At 40.1% G+C, this 25605-nt stretch overlaps 1 protein-coding gene across 9 annotated transcripts in view; it reads right to left on the reverse strand.

Annotated features, from left to right (window-relative positions):
- Tenm2 (teneurin transmembrane protein 2) overlaps window positions 1–25605 on the reverse strand; it is a 1136292-nt gene that overhangs the window by 836836 nt on the left and 273851 nt on the right. For all 9 annotated transcript variants that reach the window (XM_039085070.2, XM_063268320.1, XM_039085069.2 and 6 more), the window contains 1 exon segment: window positions 17424–17699. In XM_039085070.2, the coding sequence (XP_038940998.1) occupies window positions 17424–17699 (276 nt within the window).

A 25605-nucleotide genomic window follows, 5' to 3' on the forward strand; every position in this document is an offset into this window, starting at 1 on the left:
GTGTATTCCCTACCTCTGATTTTCTTTCCGTTTCCTATGAACCCAGCTCCTTGTACTGAAGGGTAACTCCATGATTTCTCTAGCCTGACAAGCTGATTGCTGCCTTAAACTAGGAAAGGAGATTGGGACAGTTAATCCAGGATCATTGATATACCTGAATAAACAATTAAGGCACACTTTGGTTTCTCTTTCCATTCCCATCATCAAACACCCAGATAGGCTCCAGACAGCCATAGTTCTCTGGTAATATCGAGCACTTTCATTTCTGGTCTTCCTCAGTTTGAGTTCATATCCGGCATTCTTGTTGCACTGAACATGCTGCTCCTCCCAAGGTCCTTATTGACCCCCTTCAGTACTGTCAAGTGATGTCAACTTTTCTATCCTGCCCCCTTCTATCATTGGTGATGATGATGATCTCTGTCTGTCTGTCTGTCTGTCTGTCTGTCTGTCTGTCTATCTATCTATCTATCTATCTATCTATCTATCTATCTATCTATATATCTATCTATCTATCTATCTCCCTCCCTACCTGTCTGTCTGTCTGCCTGCCTGCCTGCCTGCCTGCCTGCCTGCCTGCCTGCCTGCCTGCCTGCCTGCCTGCCTGCCTGCCTGCCTGCCTGCCTGCCTGCCTATCTATCTATCTATCTATCTATCTATCTATCTATCTATCTATCTATCTATCTATCTATCTATCTATCTTTATACACCATCTCTTGCCCTGATGCTTGCATGGCACCATTCTTCTGCAAGGATCTAGGGAAATCCTCAGCTTTTCATGTCTCACTTCCAGAGGCTGTGCCTCATTTACTCTAAATACTGCTGTCACTACTCCCATTGCAACCATACCATTGTACTTCATTGGTGAATAATGTAAACTTTTGTCTCTCTAAATCTCTCCTTTAGGCTGTGGATGTCTTGTATCCACAGTCATTTCTATTCTGATACTCATGTAGGCAATTCTTTCAAGATCTACTCCTTTCTTTGAACTGCTCTTACCACTGATCTTATTTTTCCTCAAGTCCTGGCAATTCACAACTCATCATCATACTTAGTCATTGTTGTTAGCTGCAAAAGATCCTCCAACTCACTTTTGGGCTTACCTTACTTGTTCATGTTTCTCATAACCTGACCCCATCAGATTTTACTGTATCTCAGATCAACTGATTTTATGATGGTATAGTCTTCTTTTTCTCATCTTAACTGACCTTAACTTAATGGTGGATCATTACATAATTGCTTACCTATTTTCTGCCTTGTGTTCACTTACATTTAAGTTGGCAAAACAAAAGCTATTATTCCCTCGAACTCTGCGTATTCTTTTACTTATATTTGTTGGTAGCATGTAAATCTAAATATATGCATGAATAGCACCCTCCCTCTCCTACAACCCTTCACATATCTATCTGCCTTTAAGTATCTAATGCCTCCTCCATGTTCTTCCAAGTTAGTGACTATAATTTCCATTTTACTGAGAAAACGAAGGTGACACATAAATGTCATAGGCAGTCACCACATATTTACCTATCTATTGGAATTTGTCCTTTTCATTTGTCATAGATTAAACTCTGTGCTCTTATTCTCATAGAATAGCTCTCTCACTTAGCCAAACATCATTTAGTCCCCATTTTCTGCTTCAAACACACACACACACACACACACACACACACACACACACACACACACACAGAGAGAGAGAGAGAAAGAGAGAGAGAGAGAGAGAGAGAGAGAGAGAGAGACTATACTTGGAAGGTCATCCACTTTTACTTGATTCTCACATGGTAATTTCCTCTAGAAATTATAGATAGTATTAGCATTCTGTCTAAGCTCCACCCTACTGTTACCTGGCAACAGCCAGTTATGCCTGACTCACTGTAAAAGGGGCTGTTTGCCCCCTCCTCTCTCTCTTGCTCCTTTCTTGCTCTTGCCTTCCTGCTCTGCTTTCTTCCCATTCCCTTCTCCTTCCCATTCCCCTTTCCTCTCTCTCTCCCCACATGCTCAGGCCAGCCTCTACTTCTCTCTCTCTCTCTCTCTCTCTCTCTCTCTCTCTCTCTCTCTCTCTCTCCCCCTCCCTCCCTCCCTCCCTCTCCCCACCCCCCTCTACCTTTCTCTGCCCCTACTACCCTCTTGAATCCCCTTCCCATGTCCTGAATAAACTCTATTGTATATTATACCATCATGTGGCTGGTCTCTCAGGGGGAAGGGATGCCTTATCACGGGCCTGCCAAAACACCCCGTTCGTCCATACCTGTCTATGTCTCCATAGAAGATATCTCCCCTCTCTTTATCTTTTTATAAACACATCAGATACAACCACAAATCATGTTTCATGTGGACATTCTGTAGCCCAGTAAAGTTGACATAAAACTATCCATTGTACCACATTATCAATCACATGAAGATACCTGGCAGGTGTGTTTATGTTCCTAGATGACTATCTACTATTAAATTAATCTTTCTTTCCTTTTTTATAATTATTGAGATTTTCTAGTCCAATCTCCTTTGAAATCAGAAAATGAAAGAAGAGTAAAGAAATGGGAAACTAGGGGTAGAGAGATTGTAAAACCATATCAAAAGAGATAGTGACCAGAAACCCTAGCAAGAATCAGATAAACAAGAACAACAAAGAAAATGGTTAGGTATATAGCATACTTTCCATTGTGCCAGCATTTAATGAATACTCAGGATTTGCCTGCAGCCTCCCCTTTACCTTTCTCCTTTGTTGAATTCATCTGTTTCCATGACTATTTAGAGATACTGTTATGCTGTTGATGTTTGAACTGACAGGTTGGCCCCAATCTGTCCTCCAGGTTTTACCTTTATAATGATACAACTATATACCTTTCTACTCGGTTGTCTTAGTTCATGAGGAAAACTATGACTGAGTCCCCCAATCACCATACTTCCCAGGGGTTCGCTAACTTGGTGCTTAAGACCCTGATACTTAAAGTTAAAAGTCTTTGACATTTCTTTGTCATCAGTTCCTAGAATTCTCACCACAATTGCTTTGAATATTCCATCTCTAAAATATATCCGCAGTCATTCACTGCTCAGTGAAGGCTGTACTATTTTCCTTCCACCAAATCTAGAAGAAATGAGTCAATAACATGCTAAAGAACTCAGAAGGATGACAGTTCATAGCCAGAGAGCCCCCATGATTTCACAGAGGATCAGGAACGTTTGGACATTCTTTCACGATGACTAGGAAGATTACACATATGCAGGTGAATGTCTTGCTGCGCAAGCTAAAGAAATTGGACAGACAGACAGACAGTAAGGAGGGCAGAGTGTTCTCTAGAAAGGGTAAATAGCCCAGTTGGGCTGCAACCAAAAATATATTTAGAAGAGCGTAGGAGCAAGATCTAAAAACATAAATTGGACTGTGTTGTAGAGGGACTAAAATCCCACAGTGGGACAGATTAAGATGATTTGTGCACTTCCTGCTTTCCCAATGTACCTTGTTGTTCCTTGTCATAAATGTGTGTCAGCGGAAATGGAAGACAGCCCGCATTCTCTTAATTGTGCTGCATTTCACTGGGGCCTTTTCCATTCTGAATGTACAAAGGGACACCCTGGAATATTGAGATTTTTCTGTACGTTTCCACCCTAGAACATCAATTATTAAGCAGCGCAGTATATTAGCACAGCCATACGCTTATTACAATAGTAATTGCTTCCACAATAATCATTTTCAGAGTATTTTCTTATGTAGTAAGATATTTATCTTGCATGTAGAACTACCTATTTTGTAAAAAAAAAAAAAGTACCAGTCGCAGGAACACCACTGTGTTTATGATTACAAACCTCATTGAATCAAAGGCGCCATAGATGGAGGAAGTTTTAAGAATATTTAATACATCATTTGCTGGATTCTATCTCTTCAAGGTGCCCGGCAGGTTATCTTGGTAGATGTGAATTTCCTTTCATTGTGCAGAATGCAATTCTATCCTTGCGTAGTTATAAATTAACAATCTGAAATGAAGTCCTGCATTCTAAACAACTACTGAAATATTTAATATGGAAACAAAACACCCACTCTCCTCAGGGCTAACTCTTTTGGTGAACCTGGCCATTTTAAACAGCTTTTCCACTAGCATTCTCTCATTCTCTCTCTCTCTCTCTCTCTCTCTCTCACACACACACACACACACACACACACACACACATTCATTCTCTCTCTCTCTCCTTCTTTCTCTCCACCCTTCTCTTTTCCTACTTACCTCCTCTCTCCTCTCTTTCCAACTTCTTTTTTCTTACCTTCTCTCCTTCCCCTCCCTATCCTTTTGGATTTAATGCCTATGAATAACATTTAAAGCATCTATATGGAATAAAATTGTCATAAGAGGTGGGAAGGAAGGGAAGGAAGAAAGCCAGGTAGGAGAAGAGATGGGAAGGAGAATGGGAAGTCAGGTGTGGAAAGAAAAGTCCAGGACAGCAGAGTGAATGAAAATCTGGCTGAGGGTGAGGTGGCTATCTCTAGAAAGTACCAAGTGGATCAAGGATCTCCACATCAAACCTGATATACTCAAAGTAATAGAAGAAAAAGTGGGGAAGCATCGGGAACACATGGGCACTGGAGAAAATTTCCTGAACAAAAACACCAATGGCTTATGCTCTAAGATCAAGAATCAACAAATGGGATCTCATAAAACTGCAAAGCTTCTGTAAGGCAAAGGACCCTGTGGTTAGGACAAAATAGCAACCAACAGATTGGGAAAAGATCTTTACCAATCCTACAACTCATAGAGGGCTTATATCCAAAATATACAAAGAACTCAAGAAGTTAGACTGCAGGGACACAAATAACCCTATTAAAAATGGGGTTCAGAGCTAAACAAAGAATTCACAGCTGAGGAATGCCGAATGGCAGAGAAACACCTAAAGAAATGTTTGACATCTTTAGTCATAAGGGAAATGCAAATCAAAACAACCCTGAGATTTTACCTCACACCAGTGAGAATGGCTTAGATCAAAAACTCAGGCGACAGCAAATGCTGCCGAGGATGTGGAGAAAGAGGAACACTCCTCCATTGTTGGTGGGTTTGCAGACTGGTACAACCATTCTGGAAATCAGTCTGGAGGTTCCTCAGAAAATTGGACATTGAACTACCTGAGGACCCAGCTATACCTCTCTTGGGCATATACCCAAAAGATGCCCCAACATATAAAAAAGACACGTGCTCCACTATGTTCATAGCAGCCTTATTTATAATAGCCAGAAGCTGGAAAGAACCCAGATGCCCTTCAACAGAGGAATGGATACAGAAAATGTGGTACATTTACATAATGGAATATTACTCAGCTATCAAAAACAACGAGTTTATGAAATTCGTAGGCAAATGGTTGGAACTGGAAAATATCATCCCGAGTGAGGTAACCCAATCACAGAAAAACACACATGGTATGCATTCATTGATAAGTGGCTATTAGCCCAAATGCTTGAATTACCCTAGATGCACAGAACACATGAAACTCAAGAAGGATGACCAAAATGGGAAGCTTCGCTCCTTCTTTAAAAGGGGAACAAGAAAACCCTTGGCAGGGAATAGGGAGGCAAAGTTTAGAACAGACACAGAAGGAACACCCATTCAGAGCCTGCCCCACATGTGGCCCATACATATACAGCCACCAAACCAGATAAGATGAATGAAGCAAAAAAGTGCAGGCCGACAGGAACCGGATGTAGATCTCTCCTGAGAGACACAGCAAGAATATAGCAAATACAGAGGCGAATGCCAGCAGCAAACCACTGAACTGAGAACCAGCCCCTGTTGAAGGAATCAGAGAAAGAACTGGAAGAGCTTGAAGGGGCTCGAGACCCCATATGTACAACAATGCCAAGCAACCAGAGCTTCCAGGGACTAAGCCACTACCTAAAGACTATACATGGACTGACCCTGGACTCTGACCTCATAGATAGCAATGAATAGCCTAGTAAGAGCACCAGTGGAAGGGGAAGCCCTGGGTCCTGCTAAGACTGAACCCCCAGTGAACTAGACTGTGGGGGGGAGGGCGGCAATGGGGGGAGGATGGGGAGGGGAAGCCCACATAGAAGGGGAGGGGGAGAGATTAGGGGGATGTTGGCCTGGAAACTGGGAAGGGGAATAACAATCGAAATGTAAATAAGAAATACTCAAGTTAATAAAGATAAAAAAAGAAAAGAAATGACAGGGTGGGAGGATACCCTGGGTGGAGCACCAGCTCAGGGGAAGAGGGGAAGGGGGATGGGAAAGAATTGTGGAAGGGGTGACCAACCGGGAAGGGGACAGTGAGCAGATATAACATAAGTATGAAATAAAATTAAATTAAAAATACAAACAAACAACAAAAAGTGGGCTCCAAAAAAAAGAATGTACCAGAGACCTGGGGTGGGGTAGGGCACTCCAGGGAATCTATGATGGTGACTCTTGCTGAGACTCTTAGCAGGGGGTGACAGGAAGCCTGAAATGCCCACCTCCTGTAGCCAGGCAGGACCCCCAGTGGACAGATAGGACACCAACCCATCCACCAAACCTTTGATCCACATTTTGTCTGAAAGTACAGGGACAGAGGCTTGTGACCCATCCCGTTGGCAAGACCAATCATTGCCACGATTATAATGCTCTGTCATGGTTGCACACAGGAGCCTAGCATAACTGTTCTCTGAGAAACTCCACCCAGAAGCTGATGGAAATAGAAGCAGAGACTCACAGCCAAACACGAGTTGGAGCTCAGGGAGTCTTGTGGAAGAGTTGGAGGAAGGACTGAGGGATGCTGAGGGAACAGGAACTCCACAGGAAGACCAGCAGAGACTGAACCACCAACCAAAGAGCATTCATGTGGTTCCTCTAACAAATGCAGCAGAGCCTGTCCCTGACTCTGTTGCCTACCTGTGGATCCTGTTCCCCTAACTGGGCTGCCTTGCTTGCCCTTAGTAGGTGAGGATATACCCAATCCTTCAGGGACTTGATGCGCCAGAGAGAGTTGGTACAGGGTGGGGGCTCCTTTCTTTTAGAGGAGAAGGTGAAGGGGATAAGAGGAGCGGACATGTGAGCGGTGCACTGGGAAGAGGGGTACTGCAATTGGGATGTAAAGTGTCTAATAACTAATAAAGATATAACACGAATAAAGTATCTATATAGATAACAAGAAGCATTAGGACCCTTTATGGTCATTGTAAAAAAATAAAATGAGAAGACTTATTCTTGGATTTTTTTTTCCTAAAGAGAAATTACAAGTAATAAGGTACAAATCCACACAGTCAGGGAATACACAGACAGTTGTTCAGCCTCCCTCGTTTATATAAACAACAAAGAGAATTAAGACAAAGTGGAAAGTTGCCAATGTCAGTTTCTTGTGACTCCCAACCGCAGTGACATGTGTAGCAGGCAGATCTCAGGGTGTCATTGCCAGAATTAGTGTTCCTATTAGGAAAGTGATTGAGAAACATGGCAAACAGGCATACCTGTTTATTCTAACTCTTTAAGGAATTTACTCCAGAATTATTCAAGGCTGCTCTTTATTGTGTCTAAAATAGAATCAAGCTAAGTGTTCAATAAAGGAAATTGTAAAAAATGTACTAGCCCAAAGAAATGCTATGTGCTCTCCAATGTCTGAAAAATGAATAGATAGATAGATAGATAGATAGATAGATAGATAGATAGATAGATAGATAGATAGATAGATAGGTAGGTAGGTAGGTAGGTAGGTAGATAGATAGATAGATAGATACATACATAGATAGATAGATAGATAGATAGATAGATAGATAGATAGATAGATAGATAGATAGATAGAGCGATGCCATGAGAGAATGTTTACTGGGGACAAAGGACTATGTGAGGGCTTGTAAATGATGATATCAGCTCGGAAAACATATTCATGTCTCAAGTCCTCTCCTTATTATTTATTATTTTTAGCATAGTAGGCTAATATTCTACCACTGAGCTACACTACCAGCCCTCCTTTATGCAGAAACAGAGATTGAAGAGCACACACCTGAATTTGAGGACTATGGTTATCTCTGATACAGAATAATAGGTCCTCTCTATTCATCATATATTTGTATATATCATGTACTTATATTAGTATTTTAAATATGTTTTTCATGCCAACATATCACATGTTTTCCATACAGGTATATAAATTTCATATGCATAAAAACTAATAATAAAAAGTGGTTTCTAGCATTTGTTAATTTCTTACTTACATAAGAACCTGATTGTGTTATACTTTTAAAGTCTATATTTAACTGAGACTCTTTAGAAAGCAACAGAGAGGGTTTTTTCAACCAGGTTATATAGGACATGATATACTTAGCCTTATTAAGTGGGAAAGGCTAAAACTACCAGAAATAATTGTCCATCTTGCAGTGCTAGAAAAATAACTACAAAATACGCTCCAAATATTAAACTCAATGAGTTTAAAATATAATAAAGACCAACTTAATGAGAGAGAAACAAACAGGAAAGGCAAAGTAAAAATCTTGCAAGAGACATAAATAGATTCCTTTTGAGCCTGATTAAAAAACCACGTGAGATAAAAATATCTAAGATTAGTGATGAGAAGGGAGATATAGCTATGGGGACAAGAGACAGCAGGAGGTAAGGAACAATTAAACAAATTACACGAGAAGATGATTCAAGGAGCAAGGGCAGAGCTCATCTTCATGAAACCACGATCTACCTGGAACAGATCTAGCCAATGGTGACCTACAACACACCAAATGCTCCTGTGAAAATGGTATTGTGACCATTTTCCTTGTGCTGAGCAATTTTTGACATTATTTATTAACCATCTGACCAATGCTTTTAGACGCAGGCAGGGTAACCACTGAGATTCTGTCTTGAGAGTTTAAGTAAACAAGGATCCATCATTGGCCATGTTTTCTGACATTGAGTAGAGAATTAGGCACCTACTCCAGTGCTCTTGTAACTTATCTTATATCTATGTGCTTCTCAAATATTACTCCCATGATTACAAATACTTGTGACATCACCAAATTTTAATTTCTCCTAGTTCAAATGTCAAAAAGCAGGTGCATTCGTGAGTGAGAGAACCCTAGCTTCTTCCTACCTGGGTTATTGCTATGCTGTCTGATATCATTGATTATAATTATTGCACTTTTCTAGTCATACCCACGGACATAGGTAAATTTTATATGTAAGAATGGAGTACGTGTGTGATGTACAGATGTTCTCCTCTAAATTGATGAGACAGGTTTCAGTTATCTAGTTTTTACACACGATCGCATGTATTTCTACTTCTTTCCAATAAAATCACTATGCCCCATTAGTCTGAAAGCTTGGAGTTGCTGGGGGACTGACTCCTCCAAAATTAGCATCATCATCTCCACACCTATGCCCATCTCTGGTCACCTGACTCATATGCATTCGTTCATTTACAACACCCATCATTCCACTTTCACTCCTGTGAGTCCCAACTGCCTTTTAACCTGCCTAAAATACATACTGCCAAAGCTATGTTACTCCAGTCAAATACACAGACAAAAACACTTCCCTATAAATGTATGTGGATTGTTGGTTTATTTAACAATTATCTATGTGAAAACTTCATAGGTATTGGTATAAGGAGTAAAAGTCACTATAGGAGATAAAAAAGTGATAATTGTACAAAGTTGTTAAATGTATGGTCTAGTTTCATTACCATAAGCCACATGAAAGAAAATACAATATAATGCCATGAGATTAGGATTTATTCAATTATTTCAGTGGCTACCAAGACTCCAGTTCACAGAAATTATAGTATTAAAAATGTTTCAACATTTTTGTATCTACATAAATATATAACAATATCTACATGCTTATAACACATTTCTGTGTTTCAACATGTGTATGTTTCACATGTGTCATGTGTATGTACTATGTTCATAGATGATGTGTGCTTAAAACTTGAATTTTCATGAGAGTAAAATGAAATACTAAAACCATTTCATTTTAAGGCAGGGTCTTGCCCTTTTCAGGGTTGGATGCAAATAGCGCCAATAAAGGAAGTATTTCCTGACCCTTCTGTTTATAGCAGCGGAAATATTGCTAGCCTGCACATCATTTATAGTCCCCTGAGGTGACAAGAAACCTGTCACAGAGATAATCCTTAATTTAATCTTTTGCGAAGAATGCTAATCCAGCCATCTCAGTTACTTTTTACTAAATGTCTCATTATCAAACAAGCCTGTATTTACCTCAGTACTCTCTTCTCCATCATGCATATCCCTGAAGGGGTAAGGTGACTCCTAATTCACTGCAGGAAAAAGGGATCCACCCAGGACTAATCTTGAGTGTCCCACTGGTGGAAACTTCCTTGGTTGGGAAACATCATTTCTGTCTTCTACTTGTTCACGGCTCAGTATGAGCGAGCTTCACCTATGTCCTTTTCTCTGGAGAATGCTTAAGGTTTGCTAAAGATCAAGGCATTCCCTCTCCACATGTGATTTGGTAGACTTTCAATTCATCGTTACTGGAGATTGGACACATTTGCTGAAAATAATTAGTGCTAGGTCATTTTTTCCCCTCTTTATGTGCTTTTATTTTTTTCCCTCCTGAAAAGTCCTGGGCTTTTCCTGAACCAGCTATAGTAGCTAAATTTTAAAGTGAGGATTCTGTCCATCTCCTTCCTATATTCTGACCTATATATATGCTTTCTTATTAAAGTTATCTAAGTATGTGTGTCAAAGATTTCTAACCATTTCAAAACTACTACTATAGAAGATCAAATTTATATCATTTCCAGACACGTATCCATAGAGATATGCTAGTGGTTTATATGTTAGTGGTTTATAAATTAGATAGTTGTTTATTCAGTTCTATTTTATTGGAAGCACTTGATTCTAAATACCTTACAACTGTCCCAGAAAAGTGGTTCGCCAACATCAAACTCTCCTCCCTGAGGAGCCAGGCCTACCAATGAGAAAACCTCTGCTCTAAGCATATTTTCAACAGAGCTAAAATTTCTGGCCTCTAGTTTGCGTTTTACAGTTTTGATTATCTCTGATACGCAAAAAGTTTGTACTTAGATCAAGGTTGTTAACTCAAGTATTGTACACACATTAAAGAACGTTAAATTATGGAGTAGCCCCCGGGGAGCTCAGGTAGGCTCAACAACATGGATCCTGCTTACATCAGCTGCTCCTATAACCCCAGTTTGTTCAGAGAGAATCCTGAAACCAAATTATTGGTATTTTGAGAGAAGTCCAAAATAATCGGCCCCTCCTTTCTTCTTTCCTTGCAAAAATAAAACAATTTCTAATTTCTCATAGCTCGCTTGTACAAAGTCCCTGTTGTGTTTCATTAAGCACAGCACTGATAAAATGCAGTCACTACCTGGGGTATATCCAACCTGAGGGACTCTAGTTCACAATCCCTGCTGTTGATGACTCTCCCACAAGTCACTTATTTCTGTCTGTGACTCCTCTGACATAATTTAAAACGAGGTTAGAGAAACCAGGCAAGGGCAATTTTCTAGGTAGGTCTTCCCACAAGCGTTCAATAGTACTCAAAATTAAATGCCCGCCTGTCTGAAATTTCTATTCTATTTACGAATCTATTAGTTGGAAGTTTCTCCTCTCAGTTGATGGATCCCAGTTTCAAAAACAGCCAATTCAATTATCTCATTGTGTGCCCAGTGTTCTCCGATCCCTTTTTAGTTTGATATTATTTTCAATGCATGTTCATTGTCTGATTTATTTGTCTGTAGGAAATTTATGTACTTATGGCCCTAATACTTGATTTGTGGTACATCTTTTCCATCTCTTAATTTAATTTGATTCTTGACAAAGAACTGAACAGAAACATGACAAACAGGCAGGAACAAAAAGAAGTTAAGCAGTTAGATTCTCTTGATCAAAGAGCATCCAAAGAGCGTGTGCTCTGCCGAAACATCCACCCAGTCCTCCTTTGCACACTTCCCAGTCCATTGAATGTCAAAGTCCAGGTACCAGGAGCCTGGCAGCTTAAAACCCAATGATCATACACCCAGCCCCATGTCTCCCCGAAGTCCTGGAGATGACACGTGTAATGAGCAAGTCACCCTTGCCAAAAATAAAGTCTCTACTTTGTTTTATTTGAGTGGAGCCATTGCTCGACTGCCTCTAGGAGCATTAATGGATTTTAAAGAAAACACTAAAGGAAAAAAATTGTGTGTGTGTGTGTGTGTGTGTGTGTGTGTGTGTGTGTGTGTACTAACATGTAATCCATACACAAGTAAAACTGTCAGAGAGTAAGCCAAAGGATTTTTCCATGGAACATAAGAACATATTTAAATCTCTTAAAACATAGTTTCAGGCACACACACACACACACACACACACACACACACACACGAAAACAGAACAACTTTCAAGGTCTTTGATGACAATTAAATAAGAGTATTTTAAGTCTTTTTTCTTATACTTAGGAATTTGCAAAAATAACATTTACAGAGAAATGTACTGAGTAAGCTAAAAATAGATTGAAACAGTGAAGGACATGGGAGTAAACAGTGCAGGTCCGCATCCTTGAAATTCCTGAATGTGAATGGATGATCCCATTTTAATGGCAGGTCCCATTTTAATGACAGGTCCCATTCTACGAGAGTCTATTAGTAGAAGCTTTAGAAACCTTGTAATGTTTAAAAAATTTTAAAAAGAATATAAACCACAAAGGCTAATTCATAACTGATAAAAGTCCTGATGGACTCAGAAACAAAATTAGGAGTTCTGTGTGATCACATGTCTGGATACACAGGAAGAGGTGAAAGGGCTGATTCTCTGAGCATGTCCCCCTGGTTGACTTTAAAATGCAAAACTACTGAGAAATTAAGCAATATACATTTTATGTTAAAGTAGGAGAAGGTGTTTAAAGATGTGAGCTGTGGGCCTCCCTTTAATACTATGCATTTCGTTGTATAAACCTCATTGGCATGGTCTTTGTGTGTGTGTGTGTGTGTGTGTGTGTGTGTGTGTGTGTGTGTGTGTGTGTGTGTGTGTGTATGTATGTATGTATGTATGTATCTGTCTGTGCCTGTGTGTATCCTGCCCTTATATCAGAATTGACTGTGTGTATATGGGCATGAGATAATTTACTGGGGTATGGGCCACTTGGGCTACTTTTCAATGGGAAGAAAATCCTCAGCAAAGATTAACTGCTAGTAGTTCCTGGAGAAAGGGGCCGGGCCTCCAGTGCCCCTCCTTGATCCATATCATGAGAGTTTATGCCACAATTGCACTGTTTTTCCTAAGAGCAAAATTATGCATCTTTGTGATGTCTGTCACTAATAGAGAATGTTTGTGACTGGTCAGGGATCCTCCAGAAATGTCTCTGTGACAGAGGGAGAAGAAATGAACACGAGGGATCATAAAACACAAAAGAAATGTTTGGGGTAGGTAGATTAATAAGGTAGGGGTGGAAACTAAAGTCCCGGGGATCTCACGTGTGCTCACGTAAGGTGCACTAGAGTGTTACACTTCCTAGAGCGATAGCTTCTTCTTGTAAATGAATGAAGCTTGCTTGGCAGTAACAACTAAGTTGTTCCCGGTTTTAGAAGATCCTTTCTTGCCTTGGGATTCATATCTCTGGCCACAGTTAATAATAGGAAGCACCTGAGTATGTGGTATTCAACTGAAGGTACACACGTAACGCCATCCACTTCCAAGAGCACTAACAGATTGATGTCCACCTATCTTCCCCATTCAGCCTTCATGTGCCAAGAAGAAGCACTTATGAAATAAAATAAAATTGTGTCATCATTTCTATCTTTAAACTCAAAGTTTGTTATAAAAAGTATAAATCTCCAAACTGAACATGAGGGAAATGCATATTGTTCTTATTTACTTCTGGTGTAACTGGGATGGGGGGCATGCATGTCTGAACTGTTTTTACCCGGGCTGGGTTAGGTTTTCATGACTTCGGACATTGAATTATATAGACAAGCTCTTTCTCTTTCTTCTTTTCTTTCTAGATTTCCAAGAAAGTAGCTTTAAGCAGAATTATGCTGAAGACAGAAGAAAGAGAGAAAGAAAAGAAAGAAACCCCATGGATATTTTTAAGTCTCCAAGGTGAGGAAACTGCCTAGGGGAGTCAGGAATACGTAGACTAGATTTTTCCAGTGTGTGCTGCGCTGCATCTTTAAGGGGGCAATTAGTTATTCGTGTGTATTAGTGACTGTCCCATTTTCTCCACAACTCGGGTGATGCAAAGAGCCTTCAAGAGGCCCTATTTTAAGTGGGATATTTATTACTGAAAAAAAAAAGCCTGATTCCAATTTAGAGTCCCTGGGAACGCCCTTTGTACAGATGCCGTCAGCTTTCACACAGGAAAACCTGTCTGTTCTCAATTCTCATTGTCATTTCTAGCCAAGCCATCATTAGCCGAGAGCCAGGGTTACAGCACCCGATAAGAGTCCCTGGACCTGAGGGTTTTATCTATTTAAAGGAATCCCCCCTGGCTCTACCCAGCACAATGCTAACTACAGACGCAATAAGGAGCTGAGAGTAGGCAAAACTTTGTAGCGTCTATACCTCAGAAATATCATAATAAATAAGAGTAGAGATGTTTGCAGTGTGTTTGGGATTCTCAGGCTTCTCTGTGGGCTGTTTGGGTTTCAGCAGCACATGGGAACCTCAATAAATACTAAGAAGGAATATCGACAAACTCCAGGGTGTTAGCACATGGTTTTAAAGGCTAGATACACACTTGCAAATCAAGAAAGGGAAGTAGATGCCCCCAAAGCTTCCCTGCCTTCTTAACTATGCTTAGCAAAATCATAATCAGGATATTGGATGAAGCCTTTAAATCAACCTTAAAATATCTTTACACCTCCAGATCATACCTTGCAAAAGAAATTGCAATTGTAGAAGCCCATAGAAAAACTTCCTGGTCGTGCGTTTTTGCAATTTGGGGGGGGGGGAACTGGAGGGCTTCTTCCTCAAAGCAAAGATTCTCATAACTTCCCTTCAAGAGCAGCATACCTAAAAGAGTATTGATTTGGTTCTGAAGGACACTGGGTTTGTTATGAAGGAAGCCATTGCTGGGGACAATTCCGAGAAATTAATGACGGCTTTGTGAGGGTCCATGCTGTGGTGTGGAACCGGTGGGCAACTGTCAATCTAAATGATAATACATTCCCAAACTTCATAAAGTCAGTGGTGCGGAAATGCATTGATTTCTCTGTGTCAAGCAGAATGTGTCAGGGAGTAAGAGCGAGAAGTTTAGTGAAGTTAACACCTCGTCCTGCAGGTTTCCTTGCCCCTCTCTTTGTGTATGTTAAAGAATTTAGGCTACAGCCTATGTGATATTTTATATTTCGGGCTAAAATTGAGAAAAATGCTACATTACATCTATACTTAGAATATATGAAATAAGTAAGATTCTTTGAAAGGGGGGAAAAAAGGTTGTCTATATATTTTAAAATAACATTGCCTCACTTGAATGCTTTAGATGGCTTTAGATACACTGATACCTTTAGAATTTGCCAAGTCTACTCATCTCCTACAGAACTGAATAGCATCGCCAAGTATATTTTTCTTGATTGCATTATAACTGGCATCAAAGGAAAAAAATCAAGATATTGTATCAAAGGATTTAGTTCCTATCAGTATTCAGGGACTTACAGAGACTTTCTCAAGTAAAAAAAATGTTCAAATACCATAAATTCTAACACTGCTGGATCAAATGCCATGCATTCCAATAACGATGGGTAAAAGGGACCACTCTCTGTCTGCCAAATACATAATTACAAACATTTCTCACCCACAGCAGTTTTAGGTAAATTCAAGACAAGCACTTTTTTTTTATTTTTAATTTTTTGGTTGTTTTTCATATGGCTTTAGCGGAAATCTCCTCTTATTGATTGAGTTTTTAAGAGCTATGTATAAATAAGAGGGTGGAAAGTCTATAAATATGTACAAAAAGTACTATGTAGATAATTCCCTGTCTAGCCCTGTGAACGCCAGCCATGGGAGATTTTCTCAAATGCCTCATTTAAAATGGGTGTGATTTCTTGGATTCCGGCGATTTTACTGGACGACTAAACTGCTTCCGTTTAAACACCACGTGACCCACGCCAAAGTTTAAAAGGGACGTCAGGAAATGGGTTTGATGTATATCTTCGTGGAAACTTTTAAAAGTTCTTAGCCAACAAGCCCCTGAGAGGGTTGAATGGGCCAAGTCTCAAAATTCTGTTAAAAATTCAAAAGGAGTCAAGCACAAAACTTCCCGAGTGTTCAGATTGATTAGCTACGGGAATGAAGCAGTAAGATCTATCATCTCATCTCCAACGTGGAATAAATTATTTTGAAATTAAAAGTAAACTTCAGTGCAACAAAGTGACATCTTTTCGAATATACGTGAATCACCCAGGAAATGGTATATTTTCAACGCAGTCATCAGATTAAATGGCATTTAGCTCTGCATTTACATCCACGAAAAGCTGTTTGCCTGGAAATTCCTTTCTCTCTTTTCGGTGAAAGACAGCACTTAACGCTCCTTTGATATAAGTTTCTGAGATTTCACACAAACATTCTTAACTGATATATTTGTAAACATTTTAATGGTAATTCTTTAAGCAACAGGCAGTCTATTCACAACACACAGAACATTTGAGATTTTCTTCAAAAGTCAGCTGTACCTAATTTATCTTTTCCTTAAAAACGATTTTTTTTTGACTAAACACATTTCTGAGTCTCATAGAAATCCACAAACAAACAAACACCTTATCTCTTTACGGACTTGTGCAGGCTTCCCAGTATTTGCTGCTTAATGATCAGAAGTATTTAATTCTCAAGGTTTCATTAAAACTCACCTACAGTGCTGATGGATGGGCCACAGTGATTTGTGATGGGAGATGCGGGAAGCCATTAACCTAGATAGGTACCAAGAGGGAAAGGAAACACAGAAGGGAAGCCTGCTTGGGAGACAAGACACTTCCTATTTGTCATTATTAACCTCCAGATCATGGGCTCCAAGTTTGATCTTTAATACGGATATGAGGCATTGCTGTCTGGAAATGAAAGGTGATGATAAGATGGGGTTCTTCACAGAGCTTCAGGGGAAAGGGGAAAAAACAACTAGATTGCTATTTTGGGGAAGGGAAATCAATACTGAGTGAGACCTAGGAACTTGGAGAAGAGGACATTCTCCAAGGACGGGTCAGAGTTTATCATGCCACCTCTTTTATGGTGCTATTTACTTGCTAATAAGACCAAATGACTGCACCCGAAGAGTGGGGTACTATCGAAATGTGATTTAAAAGTTCTCATCTCCAGTGTATATGCTGGAAGGTATCTCATTTGTTTTGTCCCCTGTTCAGGCTGGAGAGACAAGGTCGATTTAAAAGCAAAGCAAATGAATGGTTTTATTAAAAACTCTTAGAAACAAACAGAACCAAGAAGGAAGCCCACGTTTCCCAACAACGCAATGCATAGAGCATGGAAATGTATTTAAGAAACGGCCTACCATTGTCGTCATCCGATTTATTTTCATTGTCAGAATCAGTCAGAGTAAGGGCTGAGTTCTCGCGGCTGGACAAGCCAGAGCTGCGCCTCGATTTTATCCCTCGTCCCCACAGTCTGATGGCATGTTCTGGAGACATCCCTCCCTCGGTGTCCGAGTCCGCATCAGACCCAGTGCTCAGGGAGTAGCCCTGGTGGAGGATCCCCATGTCGGAACAGTAACCACTTCGGTGTGGGGAGGGCTCGCAGATTCCCAATTCTGCCAGGGTGAAATTAGCCCCTAGAATGAATGACAGCAACAGAGAGAGGGTTACACTGTGGGAATGCTGGTCAAGCTTGAGGTCCGGCCCACTTTCTATAATACAGAGATAGAAGCCATGGGTATTGGCCATGACGATGCTCAGTGTATATTGGGGTACATTGGAAATCAACAAAAGCATGTATTCCTTTAACACAGCAAGCTCAGACTTCCTTTCAGAGATCTGTTGTCATCTAACCCCATGGTGAACCAGCAAAGCACCACACTCGCTGAGATTGGTATATACCAAATATTTACCTGTGTATATTTTACTTGGGAAATTTTGTTTGCGTTGAAAACAATCATAACTTTTACAAATAATATTATGGAAGTTTACTCTATAGAAAAGGAAACTAAGACCAGAGAAGTCAAACGATTCTCTTGCCTCATCGGTCACAGTGCTGGGATTAGAGTTCTGGGCGACCATTTCTTACGTCTTTATCTAGTTCATGACCATGGAGCGCAGTGAAGAAGTGTACTTCTGTACCATCGGTAGAGAAAATCTTATAAGTAACCGTCACAGGGTATGGGAGGGAGTTAATTTTTAATATACCTTTCCCCGTCATTCATTACTGAAAACTTTGTGATAAAACTCGATACTCTAAAATAATCCACATATGTGGTGACCTTTTGTTTTTAGCTTTCATGCTAAAGAATATCAGCTCTTTTATGAATTTAGCATGCTTCTAATTTGCAATAGACACATGCACTTTTATTCTGGATTTTGACTCTTCTTCCTTCACTGTCCAATGCTCTTCCAAAAGGTATATCTGAATGCACCAAGGAAATGAAACCCAACTATATACATAACTGTCTGTGCAGAGTGAGACTTACTCAATGGAGAGTTAACCGAGTACAAATTCCTGCCACATGGGGTGACTGTCCACTGTCGGTACCGACGTCCTTACTTAGAGGGCTAAGAGTTGCAATATTCTCTAAGGGCCGTTTGTCAGCTACTGTGAAACTCTCTGCCCAGTGTTTTCTAGTCTAGCTTTCACGCCCCACCCCGCTTTTATGCCCCGCCCAGCTTTCACGCCCCGCCCAGCTTTCACGCCCCGCCCAGCTTTCATGCCCTGCCCAGCTTTCACGCCCCGCCCCCAGAGATGGGGTAATCCCTTGTCACTGGATGAAAACATGAATTTGAAGGGAAGGTACTGGCTTCAGATACATCCAATTTATGGGTTACAAGACCCTTCTCTCTGTTGTTGCATTGCACGCACTGTAGCAACTGAAAATTGCTGTTCCATATCGCCACTCTCCCATCTTGTCTTCAGAGTTAGAGAACTGTTATTCTCTTCCCGTTCCCCGAATAAATGAAAACAAGAGATACTTGCATACACCTCTTTTGAATTCTGCGTGTGATTATATGTAGCAATCTGTTCTCATCTTTAAATAGAGCGTACATTGAGGCAACTTTACGGATAATTTTTCTTCCTTTTAGTATTTAGTCTAAGGTTCGAGAATTTTGATGGGAAAGGTGTAGTTATCCAAGGAAATGTTGCCTGCGCTCAGAGCAACTCCTGTACCCTATGGTCTTAATAAGTCCGGGTCAAAAAAACAAAACAACAAAAATAAAAACCATAGTGGGAAAATCATGACATCCCTTCTTCGTTTACAAAACATTATCAGAAAACAAATCCAAATTATCCTGCCTTTTCCTACAACAAACTTGAAGTCATGGTGGTTAGGTATTTAAATCTTAAATATTTTAAGATTTAAAGTAGGCACAAATGGTAACAAAGAAAAAGGCTTCAGCTTCAAGGTTTCTGAGCTGAGTACCAATGAAGACAAATGCATGTGAAATAATCAATTTAGAGGAAGAAATATTTAAATAACTCCATAGTATATTAGGAGAATGGAAGATTGGCCCCTAAAAAATTATTTCCTCAAAAAATCACCTCCTAGAGAAACAGTCTTCTGCAGAGAAGGCTACATCAACTGGATGTCCAATACCAAATGCTCAGCCCAGAAACCATACATACAAGTAACCTTATGCGGGCAGAGTATTTAGATATTTAGGAGTATATGTGTATTTAAATATATGCATGTAGCAGCATAATTCATGCAACAACATTAACAAGGAAAAAAAGGAATGAATTTGAAAGAGAGAAAAGAGGGTTTGAAGGTTTTGAAGAGAGAAAATGGAAGGCAAGAGTTAATACTGTCATAAAATTCAAAAATACAAAAAAAGGCCAACAAAATAATAACATCCTATTCTTCTATTTGAAGATTATCTCTCTTCTCCAGTGCTAGTTTCCACCTAATTCTTAGATTGTTACCTTTCTATGTACCATTGACATATAAACAGTAGCAGAGGCAAGGTCTGGGCCAAGCCTCCCTTAGGGTTCCTGATGCACCTCATGAAAGCTGGTGACTCACACACTGTAGACGAAGGGGAAGCAACAGTAACAAAGCAAACCAGGTTTATCATTTATTAAATCACTCAACAAATACTTATTGTTCCTCATGTTATGGTAGACATTGTTAAAATAGAGTTCTTTGACATTTACACTTTAATTGGGAATGAGACTTTAATCAAAGAATATATAAAAATGCAATCTATGCAGTAATAAACACCCCGCAGAGGAAGGACAGAAAACCAGGAAAGGTCACCTAGGGAGCAGTTCTTCCTGTCTTCACGGCCTGTTTACCAGGTGTTCATCTTGGATGGAGTAAATGCCTGAGAGATAAGTGTCTTTCTCCTGAGAAATTAATATGACTTCTTTCGCCTGCTCTGAGCATGCCCACATATTCTGCAGATTGCTCTGTAGGAGTTGGTGCTAGGCAAGCAACATTTCACGTCATTGATTGTACACCTGGCAACCCCATGCACTTCTGCTCAGAACTAAAGGGCTGCTGGGGAGACTATTACAATAATATCCGCTCACTGCTTCGTAGTGCTTTGCTTATTGATGGAAGGCTGGCTTTGCTCTAGCTCATCTTGTCTTTATGTATTTATTAAGCCCCATGGCAGGTTTGAATGGAAGAGAGGAACCAGACATTGTGTGACTGTTCAAACTAAGATTTCTGGTGGCAACCAGTCACCTTCGTTCTTTCTTTACAGCCTTATAGAAAGAAAGAATAGGAGCACACGTCCTCCATATTCATAGAACACACATTTCCCCACATCTGCCTCCAGCTTTCCAGATGTTACTGATGAAACCAGGTATGCAGAATCTGCCCAGCTCATTTTTTCATCTCTCTCTCTCTCTCTCTCTCTCTCTCTCTCTCTCTCTCTCTCTCTCTCTCTCTTTCTCTCTCTCTCACACACACACACACACACACACACACACCACACATTTCACAGTTTTACTACTAAACTGACCATTGTGTACCCATACAACATAAGATTATATTAGAGTCAACAGTTTTACAGTAGGTGCATACTCATGCAGAAAATATTATATCTACGTCTGACATTTTGGCAAAATTTAAAATAGAGGGAGAAATATCTAAAACCTATTAGGTCATTAAGGTACGGGAACACTAAGTCTTTCAAACAATTTTCTTAGTTAGATGTTTGGGCCTTCTGTTGCCTTTTTTCATGACCATAATCTCAGTTTACAACCTGGATCTTCTTCACAACACTTTGAGAAAGGAATTGAGCAACGGGTACTGAGCGCTGTCCTTGGACTCGCCAATTATATGCACGCTGAAGAAAAGATATGTCCATGCATTATGACCATGGATTATTTTCTAAGTTTCCACCAACTTCTCCCACTCCAAAATAACCTTTAAGGAGAAGAGGCACATGTTTAGCTAAGTCAGAATTACCATGCCATGGTAACAGCGGAATGTACAAAGGGCACTCTGAAAATGTCAGCATTGGAACAGCTATCAGGGGCAAGAACATAAAAGTTGACTCTAGGAATGGGGGGATGCAATGCGGGAGACCGTGCTTATCATTTAAATGCCAGAGTCTAAGACTCAGAATAAAGCTACCTAAACAAGTAGACCTGTTATCCCACTAGAACATTCCTTAATGACTAGTTATAAAATAGGTTTCCGTCCACCCATTTTCATTTTCTGGGTGTCCTTACATATCCATGAGCAGATACATCATCGGTTGCATATGCTGATGCCAGAGAAGAGGACCACGCCAGGGAGAAATTAAGTCATGAAGCTTGGAAAAGTGAAGGCTTTCATGATGCCAATAAATGTAACGATAAGAAAACCCTGGACTTAAATGAAGACCATGAAAATAAAATAAATCCAAATTAAAAAGAGCAAACAGAAATCGTATGGTTGGAGTGTTCATGGGAACTTTTGGAGGTGAATTCAGCACCTTCTGGCTCTGGACCTAGATGAAATATTCCATTGATCTCCGCTGGTCCCACAATGGACAGATGCAGTTCCTAGACATTACATATAAAGCTATATGCTATGGTTGGAAAATCGAATGGGAGGCTTATGCATTAAAAGGCTGGTTTCTGGTTGGTGGCAATACTGAATGTGATTAGATATTAACAGTGCTTAGCTTCTCAATGGATACTCCAATAATGACTTCCTATTGAATGGCCTATGAGGATGCAGTGTCTAGTTGGAAGAGGTGGTAACTGGACAGCATGACTTTGAAGGATACAGCTTGTCCTCGGACCTTTTTACTCCACCCTGTTCTTCCCACCCCCTTCCCTCTCTGTGTCTGGTCTCCATGACCAGACACAGCATTTTCTTCAACTCTCAGCAGCATTTTCTTCAACTCTCAGCAGCATTTTCTTCAACTCTCACTTCTACATAATGTTCTGTCATTTTTTATTGGATATTTTATTTATTTACATTTCAAATGTTGTCCCCTTTCCCAGTTTCTCCTCGGGAAACTTCTTATTCCCTCTCCTTGCTCCCCCACCCACCCACCCACTCACTCTCACCTCCCTGCCCTGGCATTCTCCTACTCTGTGGCATTTAGCCTTCATAGGACCAATGGCCTCTCCTCCCATTGATGCCTAACAAGGGCATCCTCTGCTACATATGTGGCTAGAGACATGGGTAGTTCCATGTGTACTCTTTGGTTGGTGGTTTAGTCTCTGGGAGTTCTTGGGGGGTGTCTGGTTGGTTGATAATGTTGTTCTTCCTATGGGTTATAAACCCCTTCATCTCCTTCAGTCCTTTCTCTAACTCTTCCATTGGGGACCCCATGCTCAGTCCAATGTTGGCTTCGAGGATCTGCCTCTGTATTTGTCAGGTCCTACAGGCCCAGAAACAATACACCTAACCCATCATAGACTAAAACCTCTAAAATCCTGTGCCCATCCAGATCTTTCCTTGGTTAAACAGTTTCTCTTAGGCCTTTTATCACACCAGAAAACTGACTAATCTAACACATAACGATTCTGAAAGGAGAAACGAAGAGCAGAGACCGATCAATTTGCTTAGATCTGAGGCACTCCAAAGTAGTTCAGTTCCCTGGGGTTTCATTTCCCCTCACGCACCACAGACCTGGCACTGTAGAAATGTGCAAGCTGCAGACACCAGTAGAAGCAGACAGAAGAAGGCCACAGACATGGGTTGTCATACCTTTCTGCCTCCACAGACACAGCACTGTGCAGTAAGAAACAAGTGTGGGCAGAGTAGTTCTCCTTGATGGTTTGCCTCAATCAGCATGGTGGTGCTGGTAGAGCCATGAGGGAATCCAGTACTCTCTCCATAACTTTCCTGTTGACTCCTAGCATGTGGTGTGTGTGTGTTGTGCACATGAGTATGTATGTCCATATGTGTGTGTTTTTCTGTGTGCATGTGTGTGTGCATGTATATGCACGTGTATGCATGTGTGTATATGCATTCATATATGGATGTATGTGTACATGTATGTGCCTGTGTGTGCATGTGCATTTGTGTGTGTGTGTTAAGTTACACACAAGTTACATTGTAGTCAGGAGAAATTTTGTAGGAAAATAATAGCAGACTTTCCTTGCTTTGCTAACCACATTGATATCTACAGAGGCCCAGGGAGGAGTTTGGAGACCCAGTTTTGAGCCTGCAGTGGTGAAAATAACCCTTTCTTCCTCCAATCTCAACTTATGCCTTAGAGGGAAGCTAAGACATCCACCTCCATTTGTCAGCCAACCTTTCCCCACAGGCTTAAGTGCCTGAGGAGATCCACTTAAACAAGATCAAGTTTATAATACAGTATGTTAATGAACCAGCATAGCATATAGTAAAAAAGAAATACTAATAAGAAGAACCAGAAAAAAATGGGTGATGAATGCTAATTGCTTACATAAAAGGTTAATACGAAGCCCCTAGAAAAATTAATACATTTATAAAATGTTCTTCACTAAATTGAAGCCTTTCTAAGGGGAAGGATAAAAATGAAGCATTTATACAATACAGTCATGCTCTCCTAAATCCACATACACCAATGTTAAGTGCTTTCAAAAATGTGTTGGAGATTTATGTTAAATAATATATAACATAAACTAAAGTATACTCCTGATCATTGCTGACTTGTTTTGATTGATTGGTTGATTGATTGATTTAGACAAGTCTCATATAATCTGGACTGAGCACAATTTAAGGTTCTCCTGCCTTTACCTCCCACATGCAGGGGTCAGAGGAGCAGTATGTGCAGTTTTATTTAACTTTAATCAATTATGTTTACTACTTAATATGTACTATTGGTTCTTTTAGATGCTAATTCCATCCTAAGTAGAATTTTCTGTGATTGTTTATCTTAAAACAAAGAGAATCTCATGTAAATAAACACGGGTCACTTCTCTTGAGCAAATGTTACAGTCCACATTTCAAACACGGGAATAAGCACAGACCGAAAGTTTTCTAGGAAGGGTTTAAGAAAAAGATCAGAACCATAATGTTGTAATTCTTTTTAATCATAGTAATAGAAGGGATTTACCCTGATAACATATTTATTGCCAGACAGAAAGAAAAATATAGCAATTATAAGTGATAGATGTGAATTTACTTCTTTTTGATTAATCAAAATGAATTGCCAATTTTTTTACTTTGTTTCATAAATAATATTTAAATATGAGAGATTGTAGCTATGCATGAGTTATAGAAAATAATCAGTATAAATCAATTACCAGCATTATATGAAACATTGTGTTCATACAAATCTAAACAGCTATGCATTTGTGTTTGTAGTGGGGGTGATTTTGAAAGACGCGGAAGAAACTGCTTATGAATTCTAATGTTGTATGCTTGCATATTCTAAAATTCTTCTCGTAAACTCTCTCTTAATGCCCTTCTAAAGTTCACACATTCAGGTATTTTCCCAAATGTTGACAAAACTGGTCACCAAAATCCCATGGCTTAAAGCAAAGAGAAGGTGTTTTTACATTCCTTATCAGAAAAATTTAGCCAAATATTTATATTTCAGAAACCCACAAAAACTGCTATTTTGTTTCACTTGGAATGCCTGAAAGGCTAGGGCTTTGCTGCTTCTAAATTTTGAACTAATTGTCTTAAGCTTCATGACTATCTGTGCATCCACAGCTTTTATAATTTGTTAACTCGCTCGTTCTAACAGTCCGAATCAAAGCAGACCAGAATGGCTAAGAAAGGCCAGGGGCTTTGGCACCAGTTTTCCTAGTGAGCAGAGCTCTTAAAGAGAAATGTGAGAGCAGTATTCTGCTCTAAGGTGGTGGCATTTTCGTGCTCCAACCTGAGCCGAGCCCAATTTGGAAACCCCCAAAACATTTACAGCCAAAGGTCTTGTTGAACGAGTGGTATTTCATAATTAGAAACAAAATGCCCCGGACTGGCTAAGACTTCTGCTGATGAGAACTTCCGGATTGACACTCCCCTGCTATACTTAAACTCAGTATCAGTTACCTCCCCTAAATGAGGCCAGGGCAAACGTAGGTGTTCGTCTAAACCTGTAAGACACTCCCATCAGAGAAGCTGGGAGAGACAAAAGAAGAAAACCAGG

Source organism: Rattus norvegicus, chromosome 10 (assembly GCF_036323735.1).
Source record: "Rattus norvegicus strain BN/NHsdMcwi chromosome 10, GRCr8, whole genome shotgun sequence".
Taxonomy (NCBI): domain Eukaryota; kingdom Metazoa; phylum Chordata; class Mammalia; order Rodentia; family Muridae; genus Rattus; species Rattus norvegicus.